An 18,859-nucleotide genomic window follows, 5' to 3' on the forward strand; every position below is an offset into this window, starting at 1 on the left:
TAAAGTTTTTTTGCAAAGAGAGGGGCAGCTGATTCCCAGGGGAGATTTCCCGGGAGGTGATTGCTGAGTAACAGCTCAAAGCTACAGATAGGTCCTTTTTCCTCTTCTGGCCTTTTACCTGAACAAAGCAAGGATTTGCTCAGAGGAAGAAAGTTTGTTCTTCTTTTCAGTGCTCAGGGGAAAACGCTATGAACAGTAGAAAAATGTGCATTGAGCACAAAGACTGAAAACTATCATATGCTGTCTGCCCAGTTTTATAGACTTGCTCCCTGGTACCCAGCATCCTCAACTGTGACTGCCAAGTTGTTGAAGAGTAAACCACACAGTCTAGAGAGAAGTGCAGGACCAAGCGTCCTCCGCAAGGAGCCCTCCCTTCATGTTTTTGCTCTTGTGTAAACATTCTTGCTCAGGCTTCCCTGTTTGTGTTGATGTAGGTCCGCAGTGAGTAGAGCGTGGATGTGCCCTCTTGATACGTCCTCAGCCACGGAGGGCAGTTCAGGTATCAGCGAGGCTGCTCGCACCTGCTGGAGAAGCACCAGTGCTGGGGCTTGAGGTATTGCTCTTGGCAGCAGTTGTGCTCAGCAGATCTCTCTGGAGACTGATAAATGACGTTATCCAAACACGTCAAATCAGAGCACTGAGGCGCAAAATTGTTAAAAGAGTCCTCTTACATCCAGCATGAGGTCAAGGCAAAGCGGGGAGAGCAGGGCTATAGAAGCCAATTCCTTGTTTCCTGTAATTCCCTCTGCCTCCCTTGGCAGGGTAACTTGTACACAGCCTTACCCTGTCCATGGAGCTTGGCTTTCTGACCCTCGCTCCACCCCGGCATTACCCTGTAAAAATACTGCCCAAGCAGCTCCCAGCTGTGTCCGGACAAGCACACACGAGGTGTGCACGCAAGAGGGAAGCCTGAGGGAGTTCCCAAGATTGCTGCTGCAGGAAGAGTTGCTCCTAAGCGATGCTTATCTTTAGGATACAAGCAGCAGGTTGACGGTAAAATGTCACTAAATGGAATGGCATGTGTCCCAAGTGTGCTGGCTACCACAGGAGCCAGACACATGGGAAGTGACTCTCGTCTTTATTCCATCCCTGGAGGTAGTTCCAGTTTCCTTTATTTACTAATGTTCTCCCTATTTCCCTTGACCTCATTTCCTCTGGCTTTTCGGAAGCAACCATGCAATTATCGCTCACTTTGGGTTGACCCTTGGCTGCCACATCCCTGGTTGCCGCTGCTCCAAGAGGCTTTCCTGAAATCTCAAGTGCAAGATACTCGCTTGTGGCCAAAACCTCTGTCTTGGGAGATAGGAGCTGCATCTTCAGCACTACGCTGTGCATCAGGATTTGTCCTGAGAGCACGCTTGGCAAGGAGAACATGGAGTTTAAAGTCTGCCACAGCTGAGCTTTGATCAGCGCTGGGAGATGCTGCAGTGGCTAAAGCTCCCTCTCTTACCAATGCACCCCAGTCTTGTTAATAAATGTATATTTAACAATGTCTGGAGCGTATGAAGTGATAATAACTAAATCAATACCTCCCACATTGATTGTCCAGGATCCCTACAGCGTGACGCACGCAGCGGTGCGGTAATTTTCCAGCTAACTAGCACCCTGATCTACAGCCCTCCTATTGATTGGCCATTGTATCAGGCAGCCTCTGAGCATTATTGCTTATACCTCTATTCAGCCTCCTTTTCTGATTCATTCGTTTATTACTGGACAGGTGCGATTATCTCAGAGACTTTCCGAAATTGGCCGATGGGGGTCAGCCATTTAGACTTCTATAAACAAGCCATTTTCTATCTTCTCTGGTTGTTGCAGTGGCAAATTTTTCCTTTTCAAGAGTTGACTGTTATTGGGCTGGGACTGTGGATGAATTGGCCTTTGCTTGGATCTGCTCAAGGAATCAACTTTTCCCTTTCCTTGCTGAGTTGTCTGCCCTTCAGAGGAGGACAGATAGCTCCAAAGACAGTAATAGGAAATTTAGCGAGGGTTGAGGTTCTGCTTACCACCTCCTTTGGGCAGGAGCCACGCTCACTGCCTTTACACCGCCAGTGCCCTTAATGCATGCAGGAATGAGAAATGGATTCCAGAAAGTCAAATTCAACTGCAGCCTTCATCCAGCATCAGTTTGTTGGTGGGCCAGATTGGAAGGGAAACAATTTTCTCATCTAACAATAAGCTTCAAGCTATAAATAAATAATTCTGTTTCTTCCTTGGACAAAACTAACACCTTTCTAGACTTTCTTTGAAAACACTAACAACTTCCTTGAGGGTGAGAACCCAAGCTGGGATGTGATAATAATTTATAACAATCAGTAGGAGCAATTGGGTGTTTCACAGTGGGGAGCACTGTCTCCTACTGAAGCTCTTTCATTTTGCTCCAAAGATTATTTATTGATACAAAGACTTGAATCCACAGTGTCCCTGTCCCCCAGCGGTCCTCACCCACTAGGCTGTCATGGGACGTGTATTTCTTTGCCTTTTTTGCAGTTTTAAAATTGTTAGCATTTCCTAGCAACTGTCATTTGCAATGAATCTCCTTCTGATGAAGATCTCTCCTCAGTTAGCTCATGCAGAGAGTGTCTGATCTGTACAAAGGTAGGAGTGAAGTTGGAGGAGCTTTATAACACTGGTACTTAACCATATGCACTCCTGCAGCTCCAGTTTCTTCTGAAGTGACATAATTAGAAAAATCGCTCAAGAATTTTTCAGCTAGCTCTGTTTCCGGGGCCTTGGGAAAAGCCAGCAGAATCACCTCGTGGGAGATACCTCAGGTCCCTCCCTGCGTGCCAGTGACAAGTGACTAATGAACAAAGGAGCAAATGTGTGTGTGCAGCGGGAGTGCTGAGATTGCAGCTCACTTTATTGGTTGTAGTAATTCCGGTAGACCCGTGTTTTAGCCACCTGTTGATGAATCATCCTCTAAAAAGGTAGAACAGGTAGGTGCCACTGTGGGTTATGTTGTGATTGATGCAGCTTCTAGTGGTGAGGTACTCTTCAGGTTCTTCTGAGCTGGAGTCTGCTTGGACAGGCCTGAAATTCACCGACATACATGAAAATTGCTGGTTTGGTTTGGTTTTTTGCAAGAGTGAAAGCCTTAATGTCAATGCAATACTCTCAACCTTTTCTGTGGAATGCTTGAGGGCCCCTCCCTATGTCTGCACTGTGTAGAAATCAGATTTTGCAGCATGCTGGAGTGACACATACTTGTCTGTAATGCTCCCTGCATCTCATTTGCTAAGCATTGCTGTCTGCCCTTGCTTTTAGGTTGGGAAGTTGCTCTTTTCACCAGCCTTGCAGAACCATGAAAATACACTTGCCTGCCCTCAGCACAGTGCCTCTGTGACAAAAGAGATAATGCTGCCCATCAAAAATGACCCTAGGAAATGGGAAAGCAGAGATTGTAAAGCTGCTTTTATAGCCACCCTGTTGGCACAGTGTACATTGCTTTGGTTTCTCCTTTTTTTCAGTATTAGAATGCAAAAGGCTAGGGGTTTCTTTAATGTAAAACCATTGTGTTGATCTTGTGTAATGAGCTGATTTTGTGTTTCACAAAGTTGATGGCCAGGAAAGACCTCTATTCTCTAAGGGGAAGAGCAGCTCTTATTGCCCACAGAAAGTTATCTCACTAGCTTTAGAGCAACGTACAGAACTTTGTCCAAAGCATTTGGTCCTAAGGAATCTCTCAAGGGAGACAAGAAAAGAGACAAAAAACAAACAAAAAATTCTGTTCTTTAAATGCCCATGTCTTGCGGAAACTTGCTTTGTGTGAAGCTGGCAACCCCAGCCCCATTGTGTTCTGTCATGATGTGTTTGAAAGTGTTTAATAGGATACATCAAAGAATTCACACTGGGCCTTTCAGGAATTCTTCTTCACCCCAAGTTGGATGTATTAGTTTGAATGTTGCCATTTCCTGTGCGGTACCTGTTGTGGGATCCTTTTTCCCCCAAACTCTTAACGATCTTGGGTGCTCAGTGATGCTCACTCTCCATCATCTGTTGCAGAATTACAGAAGACTCTGCAGTGACAACATTTGAAGCGTTAAAGGCTCGTGTCCGTGAGTTAGAAAGGCAGCTTTCCCGTGGGGACCGCTATAAATGTCTCATTTGCATGGTGAGTAGCACTCCACTTCTGGTAATGAATCAGAAATGTCTTGGTATCTTTGCCGAGGAGAGGAGAAGCTTTTCTCCTTTTTCACGTGGAGTGGGGTAACTCATCTTTGTCCCTATACACCAATTAGCCTTCCAAATGAAGGTGCTAGGTCTTTTTAGCAATTGAAATTTCTCTATGCGTTACATTGTTCCACTGGTATTTGTAGCTGTCCATCTGTATCAGGGCCAAGAAAGCCCCAACTTTGGAAGACTTTCAGCCTTCCTATAGAAAACTGCCAGATACCAGCGTCCTCTTCCTGCAGGTGCAGATTTACATACACAGGAGAGAGCAGAATCTGTGATCTGAGACCCACCATATGATTTGGGAACAGGAATGTTGCCTGAGCATTTAAAAGTTGTCAATGTCCTGCTTGCTCTGTGGTGAGGCTCTGGCCTTCTTAAAGAAGGGCAGCAGCTCCCTCTGATGGTCTGAGCCTGCAAAGCTTTGCATCTCCTGTTAGATTTTTATTCTGCTGATAGCAGGAGAAAATTCTGCTTGGCAGAGGGCTCCCTCTGCAACTTCAGCTTGATGCATGGTGCTCTCTATCCCAGTTCATGACTTGTAGGTAAGGAGTGCAGTCCCCGTCTCTCATCCCACAGAAGGGACGACAGCTTGCTGCTGATTTCCAGAGGTGTATTAGCAATGACAGAAAATACTCAAAGAGAAGGCATGTCTGCTGAAATAGCAGCAGTATTCTTGGGATGTAGTTAAGCTGTTCCTGCAGAGCTAAGAGTTGTGATGAGGGTTAATCTTACCCTGTCACTGGTTTTTGTATGATCTGGTGACCTTTCTGATGAGAATAATGGCAGGTGGCCACAGCAACTTCAGATGATCTTGTGATAACTGTGCTGAGCCAGGTCACCACTTGAGTGGATTATGGGCTTCCAACAGGAGTTCTTGGAAGCTAGAAAAATGGACTGTGGGAGACTTTCTGCCTCCACTACATAAACATTACAAAAACACAAACTTACATATTACACAAGCTTATTTTTTTAAAATACAAAATACAAGGCAACGTTATCCACAAACAAAGGTGTTGTGATGGGGTTGGGAGCAAAGAATCAGTAGATCCCTGCTGTGGAAATAACCTGTTTCCTTCTTCTCCTCAGGACTCCTACACAATGCCCCTGACTTCCATTCAGTGCTGGCATGTGCACTGTGAAGAATGCTGGCTGCGGACTCTGGTGAGGCTCTTGGCTTCTTTCTTGTTGACTTACAGGCTTTTTCCGCTCTTCTGGGATTCTTTATTTTAAATCACCACAGGGAAAGGTGCTTTTTGCTTTATTTTAAACAATCTGAGTGCTGTGCATGCAGACTTCCCAAGCCTTGCTGTTTAACACCTCACTCTAGCTTTGACTTGAGTGAGTTTCATTTGAGTCATCATGACCTGTGCAGTCAAGTGCAGTCCTGCCCCTTGCTTGCTCCTCTGCTGCCGTGGGGACAGCCATTGCTCATGTAACAGCTCTGTGCCGGGGACAACTTGCCTTACAGTAATTTCCTGTGGGGCATCCATGCAGAGAGGTAAAGCTGTGAGAATGGAGGCCAAATCCACTGAGATTTCATGGAATGGGTAGCTTCTGAGAAACCTAATATTCCTCTGAAGCAAAGGGAATCATCTTTAGGATAGAGGATATGGAAGGGAGCTTTTATGAATATGAATCTATATTTTTCAGATTCTTTGAAATAGCACTGTGCAGTTTTCAAGCGTATGCCATTCTGTTTGGAAGATTGGGGACTGTCTTGAACATTGAATAGGTGACCCAGTGCAGTAGTAATTTATACATGTATTAAAGGACATCAGGTTAAAATTTAAGCCGTTATTAAATAAAGTGTTTTCCTTTCCTGTGTTAAAACTGTGGGCTTTATAATCAGCCTTTAATGTCCCCTGTGCAGCTGATTTTCAAGCTTTCATTTTGCTCAGGTTGGGGAGTGGAAAATAGTCAGTTGTTCTTTCTAGTTCTCCTGTTAGCAAGATGATACAGTGTTGGGTTGCAAAAAATGTAAGGGAATGCCACTCCTAAAAACTGTTCCTGTAAGGCATTACAAAATCTACTTTATAGAACACGTTGTGTGCTTGGAATTATGATTAAGCTGATCGTGCTCCTTTAAATCCTGCCTTTTAAAAGTCTTGTCCAAGAAAAGTTACCAGGACAGTGAAGCGCCTGTGGGCTTGAGTACTAATAGCAACTCAATAACTTGGCTATCCCTTAGGCTGTATTTTATAGCTCTTCAGCTACACCCCGTCACTATTTAGATTATACAAGCTTTTGTAAACATTTTAGCAGCATGTTATAAAAGACACATATGTGGGTACATAGCTGTGAGGTGTTTGGATGAATGTGTGCTCTGCCACCTTTGCTAAGTGAAGACTAATCTTGTCCTTCAGCAGTGCTACAAGCAGAGGATAAAACACTAATTTCTTTTTCATTTTCTTTACTCTGAAGTCTTTGTCCTCTCGTATTCCCAGCAGCCTCAAGTCATCTTCTAAATCTGTGGCACCGATTTCAGCCTGTTCTTAGGCCCAGCAGCAACTTAGTTCAACTTCAGTCAGGCCCCTTTGTTTCATATACAGCAGTCACAGCTGCTCATGAGAATGGGGAAACCCCACTCCAGGTGCTCAGGGGTTAGCATTTATCCTTGCAGAGGGGGAGCCATCTCCCCCCTAGAATTCTGTGAGGAAGGTGGGGATGGAGCTGGCGGTGCGCTGTCCGCACATGGCTCTTCTGCCGACCAGGCAGGTGGGATGCGAATAGTCCAGCAAGACATCATATTAGGACTTGGCACTTGCACAGGGGAAGCAATTAATAAGTGGCTACTCATGTGTTCCCCAGTCCTAGCCTCTCCCTGCAGCCCCCAATTTATTAAGCCAGGCCGTTTCACAAGGCATGCTTGCACTCCCTCTCCCGTCTCAAAAAAAATCTCCCAGCCTGTGTTCGCATGTTTCTAATGTAACCATTAAAATGTAGCCCGAAGACAGCAATAAAAACCCTGGAACGCCTTGGTGCTTTTGTGTCTTGATCAAAGTCAATGTGTGTAATCTCGTTAAGACTGCCCTCCTTCCCCCCTCCTTTTTTATGAATTTAATGGCATACAGCAGCTGGGCTCAGTGTTTAATGCTCACCAACCTGCATTGTTCTAATTAAGGTATCTCCTTTTATTTCGGGCACAAAAGAGACTCTTGTTTTTTTTAACAAGCGAGGAGCTGTGGGATAGTGTGTGTAATAATCGCTGCTGTTACCTTTCCCTGGGTATAAAGCTGGCTCCCCAGTGGGGCCGGGAGGAGGGAGCCTGCGCGTGCAGCACACATGGAAAGACTTGGCTGGGGGAGAGGGGCAACATTTTTCTTCTGTTGTGCAATAAACAATTTGTTGGAGTTAATAGGAGTTGGGGCTGGTGGGTTGTGTCGGGCTTCCGGCCCCTTTTGAACATTCTGGAGATCTGCCATCCCTGCTGGTGAAAAGTCCCCTTTCTCCTGTGCGCCTGTGGTTTATATGCCCAGCCGAGATCTAATATTAAATTAGAGCATGAGTGTGTCTGAGAGAGAGAGGGAGGACCGTGTATTGAACAAGGCCCTGGAACTGAATGCTCACAGTGCCTGGGAGCATTTCTAAACCTCTGTGGGGTATTGAAGACAGGGTGAAATTTGATGCTCACATCAGTCTATGGACCAGAGGAGGTGAAGTGTTTTTTAAAAGGTTTAAGGTTTAAACATTTTCTGGGATACGATGCTACAGTGATCTGAGCATCTCTGGTATCCTCTGACTTTGGTGGTGTCTAGGGCACTGATGAGGATTGGATCTTTAAAGCACTTAGGCTTTCTGAGAATACAATTTTTGGACTTCTGGCTCTTGATGTCCAGTTCCAAATTATAACTGTTACATTGCTAAGAGAGAGAGGAAGATATTTTTAACCACCAACTCTACAAATGGTTGCTGGGCTCTCTAGCTTAGGTACTGTTATACTAGAGCTCAGTGCATCAAACTGGCTCCAAGTTCTGGGGATGAAACATTCGCCAGAGCAGACTCCACCTCTATCTCTGTTGCTGTGTTGGATTAACGTGAAGGAAAGGCTGGGGTCACAGAAAAGGATGCTGGAGATGGTTTAAGAGAGCTGAGATCGTAGTGCTCACTGAGTTAGCCAGCGCCTCAGTGCCAGTAGAAGCTGCTTGGTTAGATGGTCCTCAGGGTGGCCATGGACAAAGGGAGGAATGGTCCCTTCACCCAGCATCAGGACATGATGAGTTGAGTGGTTTTCTCTCCTTCCACTTGCTCTGTGAGCAGAACCAGTCTGCCTGAGGGCTGCAGTCCAGGGGCCACAGACTAAAGGTGTGCTGTACACTGCATGTGGTGTGCGCAGCTGTCTGGTAGTAGGCACAACAGGAATGGAGACAAGGGAGAGAGATACACGAACTTGTTGCTTGATGCCATGTGATTGTGCCTGGGCTCCCAGGAAATCATATTAGCTGTTTTGTCAGCTGGGTTTGTCTACTGGTTTTGTATTGCTGTGTCAAACCACACCAATGAGCTTGCTACTCCCTACTTGCTGGCTGTCTGGGGCACTCAACACAGTGACATTTTTCATTCATCCATCCGGCGTGCAGAGAGCTAGTTGATATCTTCAAGTTACACAGAAACTGGGACACAAGCCTGGAGTAACTTCCCTGTGATCCCTTTTGGAAACCCCTGAAAACACGTGCAGGTTCTTCAAAGACAGGAGAGGAAATGGTGTTGCAGGAGGGCGGCTTAGCCTGGGCAGTGGGAGGTGGGGTTCATTTCCCTGAAGATCAACGTGACCCTCACGGTGCGTGTCTGTCCTCAACTGGTTGTAGGACTGCAGCCCTGAGTCACAGGGTGATGGGGGATGGAAGACCCCATCTCCCTCTGGAAGAGGTCTGCCTGCCCCTTCTCTGTCCTTCGCCATTAACTGAGAGGGACCCTACGGCTACTAGTGGGTGAGATTCGTATTTTCCTTCTCCTGTGAAGAGTGCTCTGACAGTAGAGATTGGCAATCTGCTGCAGTGCTTTACTGGGGAGGTTTGGAGCCTCCGTCCTTGGAGGTTTGTGAGAACAGGTTTGATGGGTGTCCATCAGCCGTAATTCAGGTTGAGGTGATCTTGCCAGGGGAATGAGTTGGTGAGTTCTTGACATCCCTCTGAGCTGTAGTTCTGTGATCTCCCAAAACCTGGTATCCTTCCTTACAAAGTAAATGCAGTTAAAAGCTAAGTCAGGCTGTTTGACAGCGATGGAGCTGTTGGTGGGTGCAGGCATGCAGGGGCTGAAAGAGGGCAGCTTTATTTGAGCAGGTGCAGTTTGCTGAGTTTCCCCCATCACCTGTACAGCCAGATCCAGCATTTCCTATGTGTATTTGCTGACCCCAGGCTTGTGCTTGACTGTCTTGGGCTTATTTGAAAATGACAACTGCAAGAGCAGGACAAAATCACTTCTAAAAAGCCTTCTTCGTCACAGAATATGCTTCCAGGGGATCCATCAATAGATGTGTATGCTCTGCAGTTGACACATTTATATCTTTGGTAGATTACACTACTACGTTCTTAGCCTTGTTGCTTTTTCTAGGCTATAATACCATATATCCCATGCGGGCTGGAGTATTTTTGTAAGAAACAGTGCAGATACAGAGCAATCCTTCTGGGTGATTCCTTAGTGCTTCCAGCAACATAGGGACCACCTGAGTCAACAGCTGCATGGAGGATGCTGCACTTGATCCTTCATGATGTTCCTATCTGCCATGAGGTTGTCCGGTTATTTATTGATATATTTCAGTTTTGGCCTCCAAAAACCTGTGGGGGTGAGCTCCACCCTTTGAGGAGGCTCTGTGAAAAAGGTTGCTCTCCTGATTGCTTTAACCCCATTGCCTGACAACTGGAGGTACCCCACAATGGCAGTGGTGAACAGCTGCTTCTCTGGGAGTTAGCATTTGCAGAGAAGCAGCTGCCACTTCATATGGAGGCATGAGTGGGAAAGGGGGCTGTCGCCTTGGTTGAGAATTGGATCTTGGAGTTCGATTCCTCTCCTGGCAGAAGCTGGCTCTTGGTTTGGGTCCCTTCTGTCATCTCTCTACTTTGGTTTTCCTTCCTATAAAACAGGCAAGCTTTGAGCCCAGGTTTGAGAGTGGCACTGTGTAGACAAAGTTGCTCTGTGTGTGTGTGTCTCTTTATTCTCTGTGCCTGGTAGCATATTCTGCTTGGAAATTGCCCATTTTTAGACCCACAGGACAGCAGGAAGTGCCTAAATCCTTCCTTTTGAGTTTTCTTGCTTTAGCCAATTTATAGCAGACGTCACACCATTTTTTTTTTAAGAGGCAACTTTAAGACAAAATACTCCAATCCTTCCTGGCACCATGCAAGCCCTAACGACTTCTCAACATCTCAGCTCTCGTTAATGTATTTTTCAAACTACTACCCCAAGTGATTAGCCTGTATTGTGGATCAATCACTTGCCAAATTTTAATTAAGAAAGGAGGAGAAAAAATAAACTCCATCCTGGTTCCAGCCCCTTTTCTTTGCTTTGTAACAGCCCTGGAGCAAACTTCTTGCAGCAGAGTTTTATAAACCCCTCAAAACTGGGGTTTATAATGGAAAAGCTGAGGTGGCCTTTACTCTAGCACACGCAGCTATAACACATCAAGGCTTTTCCATGAAGCTATGATGAAAGGAGCAGAAGGACCTGGAAAAAAAAGAAAGAAAGAAATGGCCGACAGGTGGGACTTATTATTCCACAGCATTTTTATTTCAAGGGAAAAGTTTAGTAACCCCAGCTGGCAGGTGAGCAGTGGGGGAGCAAATGCTTTTTCATTGTGCCTGTGCCAGCATGTGTGTGTGTACAAGCTTGTGTGCCTCTCTACAAGAGAGGAGAGCTTAAATGCTAGTGCCAATAAATGTTGTACACCTACATCGAAAAGTCAGATGTAAGGAACAAGGTTCTAAGCAATTTCAATCTAAAAAGAAAAAATCAGGACTTAGTTCTGAATTTAACACACATGCTGATGTGTGCAGAGGATGATAGTTTAAAAAAAAAAAAAAAAAGAAAAAAAGGAAAAGGCTTCCCCAAGGGTCCAAAGTCATTATTTTTGCTTGAACTGTTTAATACCAAGCATAAGTACTAGGGAGACCCAGAGACCTGGGCCCGGCGTGCCATGTGGAGTCAGCCTGCACAGCATTCAGGCCAGGCTGCTGAAGGTCTCTAGGATGCTGTCATTCCCTCCAATGTGCCCAGGCTTCAGAGCTCAAGATGAGCTGCCCTCCCCGTGTGCAGGTGAAGTAACATCCACCACTGCCCTAAATGAATCTGCAATCAGGTCATGTAACTTTTTCAGAAAATGGGTCAAGCGACATGTGGTTGGGTTCTGCCTTCTGGTGTGGTCGAAAACTTGGCCCTGGCTGCCCATGTGCAGCTCTCAGCCTTAGGTGGGGAGCGTGGATCCCCCTAAAGCCATCAGCATGTGGTGCAGAAAGCAGATCTCTGGGACAGAGATCCCAGGGTCTGCCAGGATAAATCCACCCATCTTCCATTTCCCTGTAGTGTAAAGGAATTGCATACCTGACTTTGCTTTGCCACAGAAGAGAGGAGCAAAGCTGCAGTCAGTTTAATCAGGCTTGTTCTGCCATCCTGTGGGCCGAGTGTGGAGGACTTGTGCTTATAGTGAGCACCTGCACGGGCTTTGGAGAGACCTGGGCAGGGTGGCTTTCCAGGAATCTGTCCTTCCGAAATTTCCCACATTGAGCTGTCTAGTCTGTGTTAGCGAGGTTGCCCTTGCTAAGGGTCACGCACATCTGCCTGCAGCTGTCTCAGTCCACGTGCAAATCCCAGAACAGAGCACAAGATGCAAGAGAGCGGATGGCAGCAGCTGAGGTTTGCTTTTAGCAAAAATGAACTCAAGGGGTTCAGTGTTCCTCCCCACCCACGTACAGCCAAACGTCTCCCACTTCAGCAGAGCTGGTAACTGCTGAAGTGCTTTTCAGCATTGCACAAGAGCACTGAAGAAAGGGGGGCATGGTTTTACGTGGCAGCAAGCACTTTCCTTCATCCTTCGCCCCAGACTGAATGCAGGCTGAGGCATTTGATGGGTCAGGAGACTGGTTTTGCAGAAGGTACCTCTCCCTGGCGCATTGTCCAGGGAGTTATAAACTCCAGGTACTCGGATGCTTTTTTGTCACTTGCCAATAAGCTGTGCCCTTCTTGGGAAGGAGAGCATGGACACAGATGTGTGCAGTAGTCATATCTGGAACGCCTTGAAGTCCCCATGCATACTTACTTCTGCTTGTCAGAGCACGCAGGAAAGCTCAAACGGGCAGCTGCCAACTGCTGCCCCTTTGACAACATGCTGTGAATTAATTCCTCAGCACCTCCATGCCACTTCCCTGGGACCCTCCAGCTACAAAGACAATGCCAAGAGGCCAACCAGATGCAGCAGGCACCTCTGAGGACCAGGGAGCTGCACAGTGATGCAGGCCTGAGCAGGGACTCAATTGAAACAGCCTGTTTCGTGGCATTTGCATCCAGATTAGTGAGCCCCTCCTTGGCAGTGCTGCTATGTAGCCTGGCCCACAATGGCTTTAAAGGTGGCGGAGGGGGCAGTTTTTTAGATTTTTGTCTCCTACCTGTTGTAGCTCCTGCAGGAAGTTTTTACTGGGACATGCAGGGTTAGAGCTTGCCCTTTTCTAATGATGGAGATTCAAAGCTCTGGCCTTGAGCACAAGCAAAGGGGCGTGTTACATAAACAGGCTCTGTTAAAGTCCAGTGCAGTCAGTCTTCAGTTTCATCAGGGTTTTAAGCCTTTTGTTCCAGCTGTGGTTTGTGCTTGCTCTTCCCAGAATCCAGCATGCCAAGTCCACTGTGTGAAGACCGGTGCATGGGGCTGCCCGATGTGTTGCACAGGCACAGTGAGATGGTGGTCCCTGTTGCAGAACACTGAAAATCTAAACAGACACAGTAGTTAGAGAGGGAATAAGATAGGTCCCAGACAGCTAGAAGGATGGGCCCACGGGCATCAGCACCAGAGCTAGGTGCACCATCCAGACTACCAGTGGTCTGTTCCACTGCCAGTCTGTCACTCACCCTGAGAGTGATGTCCAAGGTGTCTTAGGTGTCCATTATGCGTTTCATTCAACTCTAGTTCAACAGGACTTTGTGTGTGGCTGTTTTACATCTCAGGTGCAAGTGCCCATGGTTCCCACGTGTGTCGGGGCAGCAGCTCAGCTGCTAGCAGCAAAGGGTATCCAACAGGAGCCTGATTGCTCAGAAGTCCAAAGCTTGGGGAACAGTGACCGTGTGAAGTCCATGTCTGCAAGGAATAATGTGCACTGGGAGCAGAGAGGGGGCTGGTTTGAAGCTGTACTCAATACTGCAGAGCAAACATGACTTGTGCCTCTTTGGAGCTGCATCCTTGTCAATTACTTGCACCTGTGTAAATTTTCTGTACCTGGGGCTCTCTCCTCCAGGTTCTCCTTAGTCCAAGGAGCTTCTGGGGGAGAAAGCCCCTGTTCTGTCTCTGCAGGTGTTGTCACAGAGCAGAGAGGATCTTTTCTAAGAATGCTTGCCTTTTGTAAGCAGCAGTACCGCCTCCTCTGCTAGGGATATACCCAAAATGCAGGTAGCAGTACCAAAGCAGTGTGACAGGTCATGGTCCTGCCCTGCCACTCAGTCCATGTCCTGCAAGCTGCCACGCTTACTGCTGCAGGTACTGAAACAAGCCCTGCTAAGGGAGAGCAGCAGCATCACTGAATCAAATGGCTTCAGTTTTGCCAGCAAGCCCCGTGCAAGCCAGCAGGCTCTCACACGGCATGTTGCGTGCCTGTCAGTTCGCTTGTCACACCGAGCGCGGGGTGTTAGCTGCTGGAAGGGCCTGTCTGACTGTGGTGAGCAAAACTCAGGGTGCTCAGACAGAGCCTGTGCTCAGTTCTGTGCAGCAGGAGGTCGTGTTGAGGTTGTGGTCGGTGTTGAAAGCCAGGACATCCCAATTTCCTGTGCTGCTGGCGCTGTAGACAGGAGGCTGCCTCACAGCAGAGCCATCTTTCTGTCATTTTTCCCATCAACTGTCTGTCACATCTGCCAATCTAATGATGACCGGCTTAGGTTGACCCCGATTCTGAGGCTTATTAACACCCTCTTGCTGTCAGGCTCGGTGACAGATGGCACATCAGCCTTTGTTTTATTTCACGTAGCGTTCATGTCGGCTGCCCATTACCTCGTCCCAGCTCACATCACAGTTTGCTGGTTTCAGCTCACCTTGGCAGAACAGACTCGTCTCCGCAGCATCTCTGCAAGGGGATAGGACAGGGGGTTCCTTTATGCCAGCAGCTCTGGGGCTTTTGCAGGATGACCAAGGCAGTCCCCGGGTGTGCTGCCCTGAAAGGGATGGTCCAACCCCACCATGAACCAGTTCAGTCATCCCAGCTGAAAACTGCACTTGTTCCAGCTGGGTTGGTTTTCTGCCTGCTCAGTGACCTGAACTGGCTCATTGAGGGCTGGAGGTGAGCAAGGGAAGCAGAAAGGAGCAGATCTGCCTGGCAGCCAGCGGTGACGGTGCAGCGGGACAGGGTGCTCTGGCCGATCCGTCTGCAGAGGCTTCTCTCCCTGGAGCTGCTGTGTTTGGTGACACACCTTGGCTCTGGATTTCAGCATCCTGCAGAGCTCCTGCCTGCCCAGCTGCCTCGTGCCAGCGACTGGAGTGGCACGAGGGATTTGCAGGGGAGGCAAGAAAGGCATCGGGGCTCCCCCTTCTCGCAGGTTGTGCCTGCTGTTGGGAGAACATGGCCCTGCTTGGAGGGGGAGGAGGGTGGCCTTGCTGCCTCTGCTCCTGTGCTACTGCCCCTGAGATCCCAGGCCAACGGCAGGGTCATGCGGGTTGTCCTCCTTCGCTCTCTCACACTGTTCATCTCGTCTGCCGGTTGCAGGGTGCCAAGAAGCTCTGTCCCCAGTGTAACACCATCACGTCTCCTGGAGACCTTCGGCGCATCTACTTATGAAGGACCCAGCAGGAGGGAACCAGCTACTCGGCTCAGCTCATCACACCAAGGGGGAGAAGAACGACAGCAACAAAAAAAAGACGTTTTAAAATTGAAAGAAAAAACAAACCAGAGACTCCAGACATGGACTTGAGGATACAGGAGCAGTGGGGAGCCTTGACTCCCAGGTCCCACATGTTGGGACCTCCTTCAGCATCTGCAGCGGGCAAAACCAAACCCTTTGTTGTGAAGCCCCCTTTTTTAAAACCAGTATTCCCCATCCACCCATTCCCTGGAGCTGGCTTTGCATCGCGGATGGCTTGTGAGCCCTCCTTTGGACTGTGTTGTTGACCACTCTGCCCCCAGGAGACTGGGGAAGGGACCCTTGACAGAAAGATGTTAAATAACCTGTAACTTGTGTTCTTTGTTCAGTTTTTTTGTTTTGTTTTTATTTGGTTTGGTTTTTGGTTTGGTTCTGTTTTGGTTTTTTGTGGTGTTCTAGTGATAAAGAAAGGTTTAAAGAAAAAAAAAAACACACCCAGGCAGAAATGAAGCACATGTAATATAGATTATATATGTTTACAATGTTGTGTATAAATGGGATAGACTCAAACATTACATACTAATAAGTTTCCCTTTTTTTTTGGGTTGTATTTTTTTTAAAGAAGAAAAAAAAATGAGCAGAGAACATTAAACCCATATTTTTCTTGGTTCAGCAAAGTTTTGGCATTAAAGTCATTAGTTTAAAAAAAGTATATATATACATATATATAATATAAATGGTTTAATGTTCTGTGGTGTATATTTCCTCATTCAGATATGAAGTTAACAGCTTTTAGTAATGGCTGTAGCATTGCCCATAACTTACAGAACTTATGGGGAGTAGAGGAGGTGGATTTTTGTCATTAGTTGTAGCTAATGGGGCTATTTATAATAGAATCATTATCCCCGGAAAGACACGGCTTTTAACTCCTCGCCGGGGGACCGGGCAGGGCGGGGGGATCTAGCTCAGCCCCCTTTGCCTTTCCCAGCTGGGGAAGGGGCAAACGGTGCGGAGCTGGAGGGAGGCAGCCTGCCAGAGCGCTGCCCTCTCCCCCGGCCGGCAGTGCCTGCTCGAGGGTCCGGCTGACCCCCTCGTGCCTCCTCCAAGGCCGTAGCCCCTTCCCCTGCCCCTGCCTTGCTTGGCTTTCCTCTCCTCCCCTGCGGGCAGCGTTTGCTGGCCGAGGATGCCTGAGCTGCTCCCGGTGCCCGCTGCTGAGGCAGGACGGCGGGGAAGCAGCGGGCACGGGGAGGGACGGCAGGGCACGAGGGATGGCAGGGGACGGGATGGCCCTGCTGGTGGCCTTGTCCGGAGAGGCTCGGCCGGTTCCCTCGCGGTGCTGGCTGCAGCGGGCCCCGGCGCTGCCCGGCAGAGATGTGCAAGCCCCTGCAGAGCCAGCCCTACCCTGCGCCAGCTTCCCCCAGCTCCCGCTCGCTTGGAGCCTGCGTTTTGCAAAAGAGGTTTTGGCAGTAGGGCGGAGAGCCAAGCCAGCCCTGTCTCGTCCCCACGGCCACCCCCAGGGCTTGCCCGCAGGCTGCGGTGAGCAGAGATGCTTCCAGCCGGAGCAAGAGGTTCGCCGCAGCTCCAGCTTCTTCCACGCAGTCCCTCATGCCTGTCCCTGTCTCCCGTATCCTCAGCCTTAACCAAAGCTGCCATCTGGCCTGTTTTTTTGTTGATTTTTCTTTTATTTTTAGGACCCAAGAAACAGATACTGATCCATTTCCCAAGGCGAATGCATGCCCCATGTGCTGACTTCTCCCAGCCCTGCCCCGAGCAGTCGGGGGTGCCAGCTCCCCGAAGCCAGAAGACAGGGAGATGGGGAAGCTCATCTCCCCGGGTCCTGCAGGGTCTTTCCAAGCAGATCCCACCTGGCAGCACAACATGGCTGGGGCATTCTAAGACAGTCTGGAAACAGCAGTGGATGAGGGGTTTGGAGCTGGGACCCCAGTGCTGCTGGGCTGCCGGGGCGTTTCCAGAGAGGGAAGGGCTGGGGAGGCAGGATGCCTTCGGGGTGACGGTCCCATCACCACTTCCCTGCTCTGAGCTTGATACATTTTGCAGAGAGCAGCTGCTGTCCTCGGCATCTCCCGAGTGATTTCAGAAGGATCCCACTGCACCCAACAAAAAAAAAACCCAAACCAAATTGAAGGAGTGGTATTTTATAAGCATCTTGGCAAAAGATGACAATTCCTAACTGAGTGTTTCCCGGGTCTCGAAGCTCAAAGCAGTGTGGTGGCCTCTGAGACCAAAGAGCGGCAGCCTCCCCTGCTCGGGGGCGCATCCCTGCAGGGCTCCCGGGGACCAGAGGAAGCCGAGGCACCCCGGCAGGGTCCTGCTTCCCCCGGGGAGGCTGCGGGCAGGGAAAGGGTCCACAGCGGTGGGCTGTCACTGCTGGGTAACCCTCCGGCCAGCAGCACTCGGGCAGGGGAAGGGCAGGCACACAGAACTTGGGTCTGGGTTTGTAAAGGGGGAAAAATTGGTGGGGGGGGGGGCATGGCTCGGCTGCGAGTGCCACCCAGCCGGGGTTGCGGTGCCTGAGTGCCGGCACTGGGGTCTCAGAGATGGATGTGGAGAGGATGCAGTGGGTGGGCTTGAGAGGCAGCTGGGAAGGGGGAGAGGGCAGGACACCCCACCCCAGCCCTTCCTTGGAAATAGGCCCTGGGAGGGAGCCAGGCTTTCTGGTGGGTGTTGTGGACCAGCCGTGTTCTTTATGTACGTATGTGTAAAACCATATGTAACTAGTCATTGGTTCTTTGTTTTGGGGTTTATTTTTTGTTCATTTTTTGTTTTAATTGTAAAGCCATCCCCTGTTTTCAAGGGGGGGCTGCAGGGGGAAGGCTGGGGAGAGAGGCATCCCGGTTTGTAACAGGCATCCGCCGCTTCCCCTCTTCTGTAATGAGTTTAAATGATTTTAAAAAAGAAAAAAAAATTGAAATATCGGAGTTACCTATCTTTGCCCAAAGAATCCCAGTTGCACAAAGCGATATTCCGGTGTGTCGATGATTGTGTGTCGGTGTATATTATACAAAGAGGTACTTGTCACTCCCGTTTGTAAACTACATTTGACATTAATTAAACAAGTATAAATCTTCTTGGGCGCTTTCCGCCTTTCTGTGTTTCCCTTTGCAGGCGAGAGGCAGCGGAGGAGACACCCCCCCACACACACCCCCCACCCCCCACAGCCCCTGGATGTGGGTAATGTCCCAAAGGGGAGCCCCGATCCTATTTGGGGTGCAGGGACAGACACAGGGAGATGCTGAGGCAGGACTGGATGTAGGGTCCTGCCCCAGCATCCCCCCCACAATGACGCATCTCTGCCCTACCATGGATGGGGTTCCCCAACTCGTCCCCCCCCCCGTAGAGCCAGGAGGGCAGGGCGAAGGGCACACCTCAGGGGACACCCCCCATAATGAAGTCTCATCAGCTGCATTAGTTGGGGGCAGGAGGCACCCAGCCCCAACAGATCTATACGTCCTGCATTAGGGGCCACCAGCGCGGTATAGGGTTACCCCCCACAACAGGGACTGGGAGGCTGCCGGGGCAGGGGGGGTAGAGGTCAGGTTCCCCCCGGCATGGGGCTGGCGCCGACGCTTTGGTTTACAAACATTTTGCAGACAGGTCGATGAGGTATTTTCAAACCCCTCCCCATGGCTATGTCCCCTGGGGCTGGGGTGCTGGGGGGTGGGGGGGGTGGCGCAGCAGAGAT

At 49.1% G+C, this 18,859-nt stretch overlaps 1 protein-coding gene across 5 annotated transcripts in view; it reads left to right on the top strand.

Annotated features, from left to right (window-relative positions):
• Window positions 1-18,245, top strand: part of RNF220 (ring finger protein 220) — a 227,998-nt gene extending 209,753 nt beyond the window's left edge. For all 5 annotated transcript variants that reach the window (XM_052800408.1, XM_052800411.1, XM_052800410.1 and 2 more), the window contains 3 exons: window positions 4,003-4,111; window positions 5,260-5,334; window positions 15,063-18,245. In XM_052800408.1, coding sequence (XP_052656368.1) covers window positions 4,003-4,111; window positions 5,260-5,334; window positions 15,063-15,134 — 256 coding nt within the window. In that variant the 3' untranslated portion in view covers window positions 15,135-18,245. The remainder of the gene's footprint in view (window positions 1-4,002; window positions 4,112-5,259; window positions 5,335-15,062) is intronic.
• Window positions 18,246-18,859: the final 614 nt, after the last annotated feature.

The sequence above is a fragment of the Harpia harpyja genome, chromosome 11 (genome assembly GCF_026419915.1).
Source record: "Harpia harpyja isolate bHarHar1 chromosome 11, bHarHar1 primary haplotype, whole genome shotgun sequence".
NCBI classification, from domain to species: Eukaryota; Metazoa; Chordata; class Aves; order Accipitriformes; family Accipitridae; genus Harpia; species Harpia harpyja.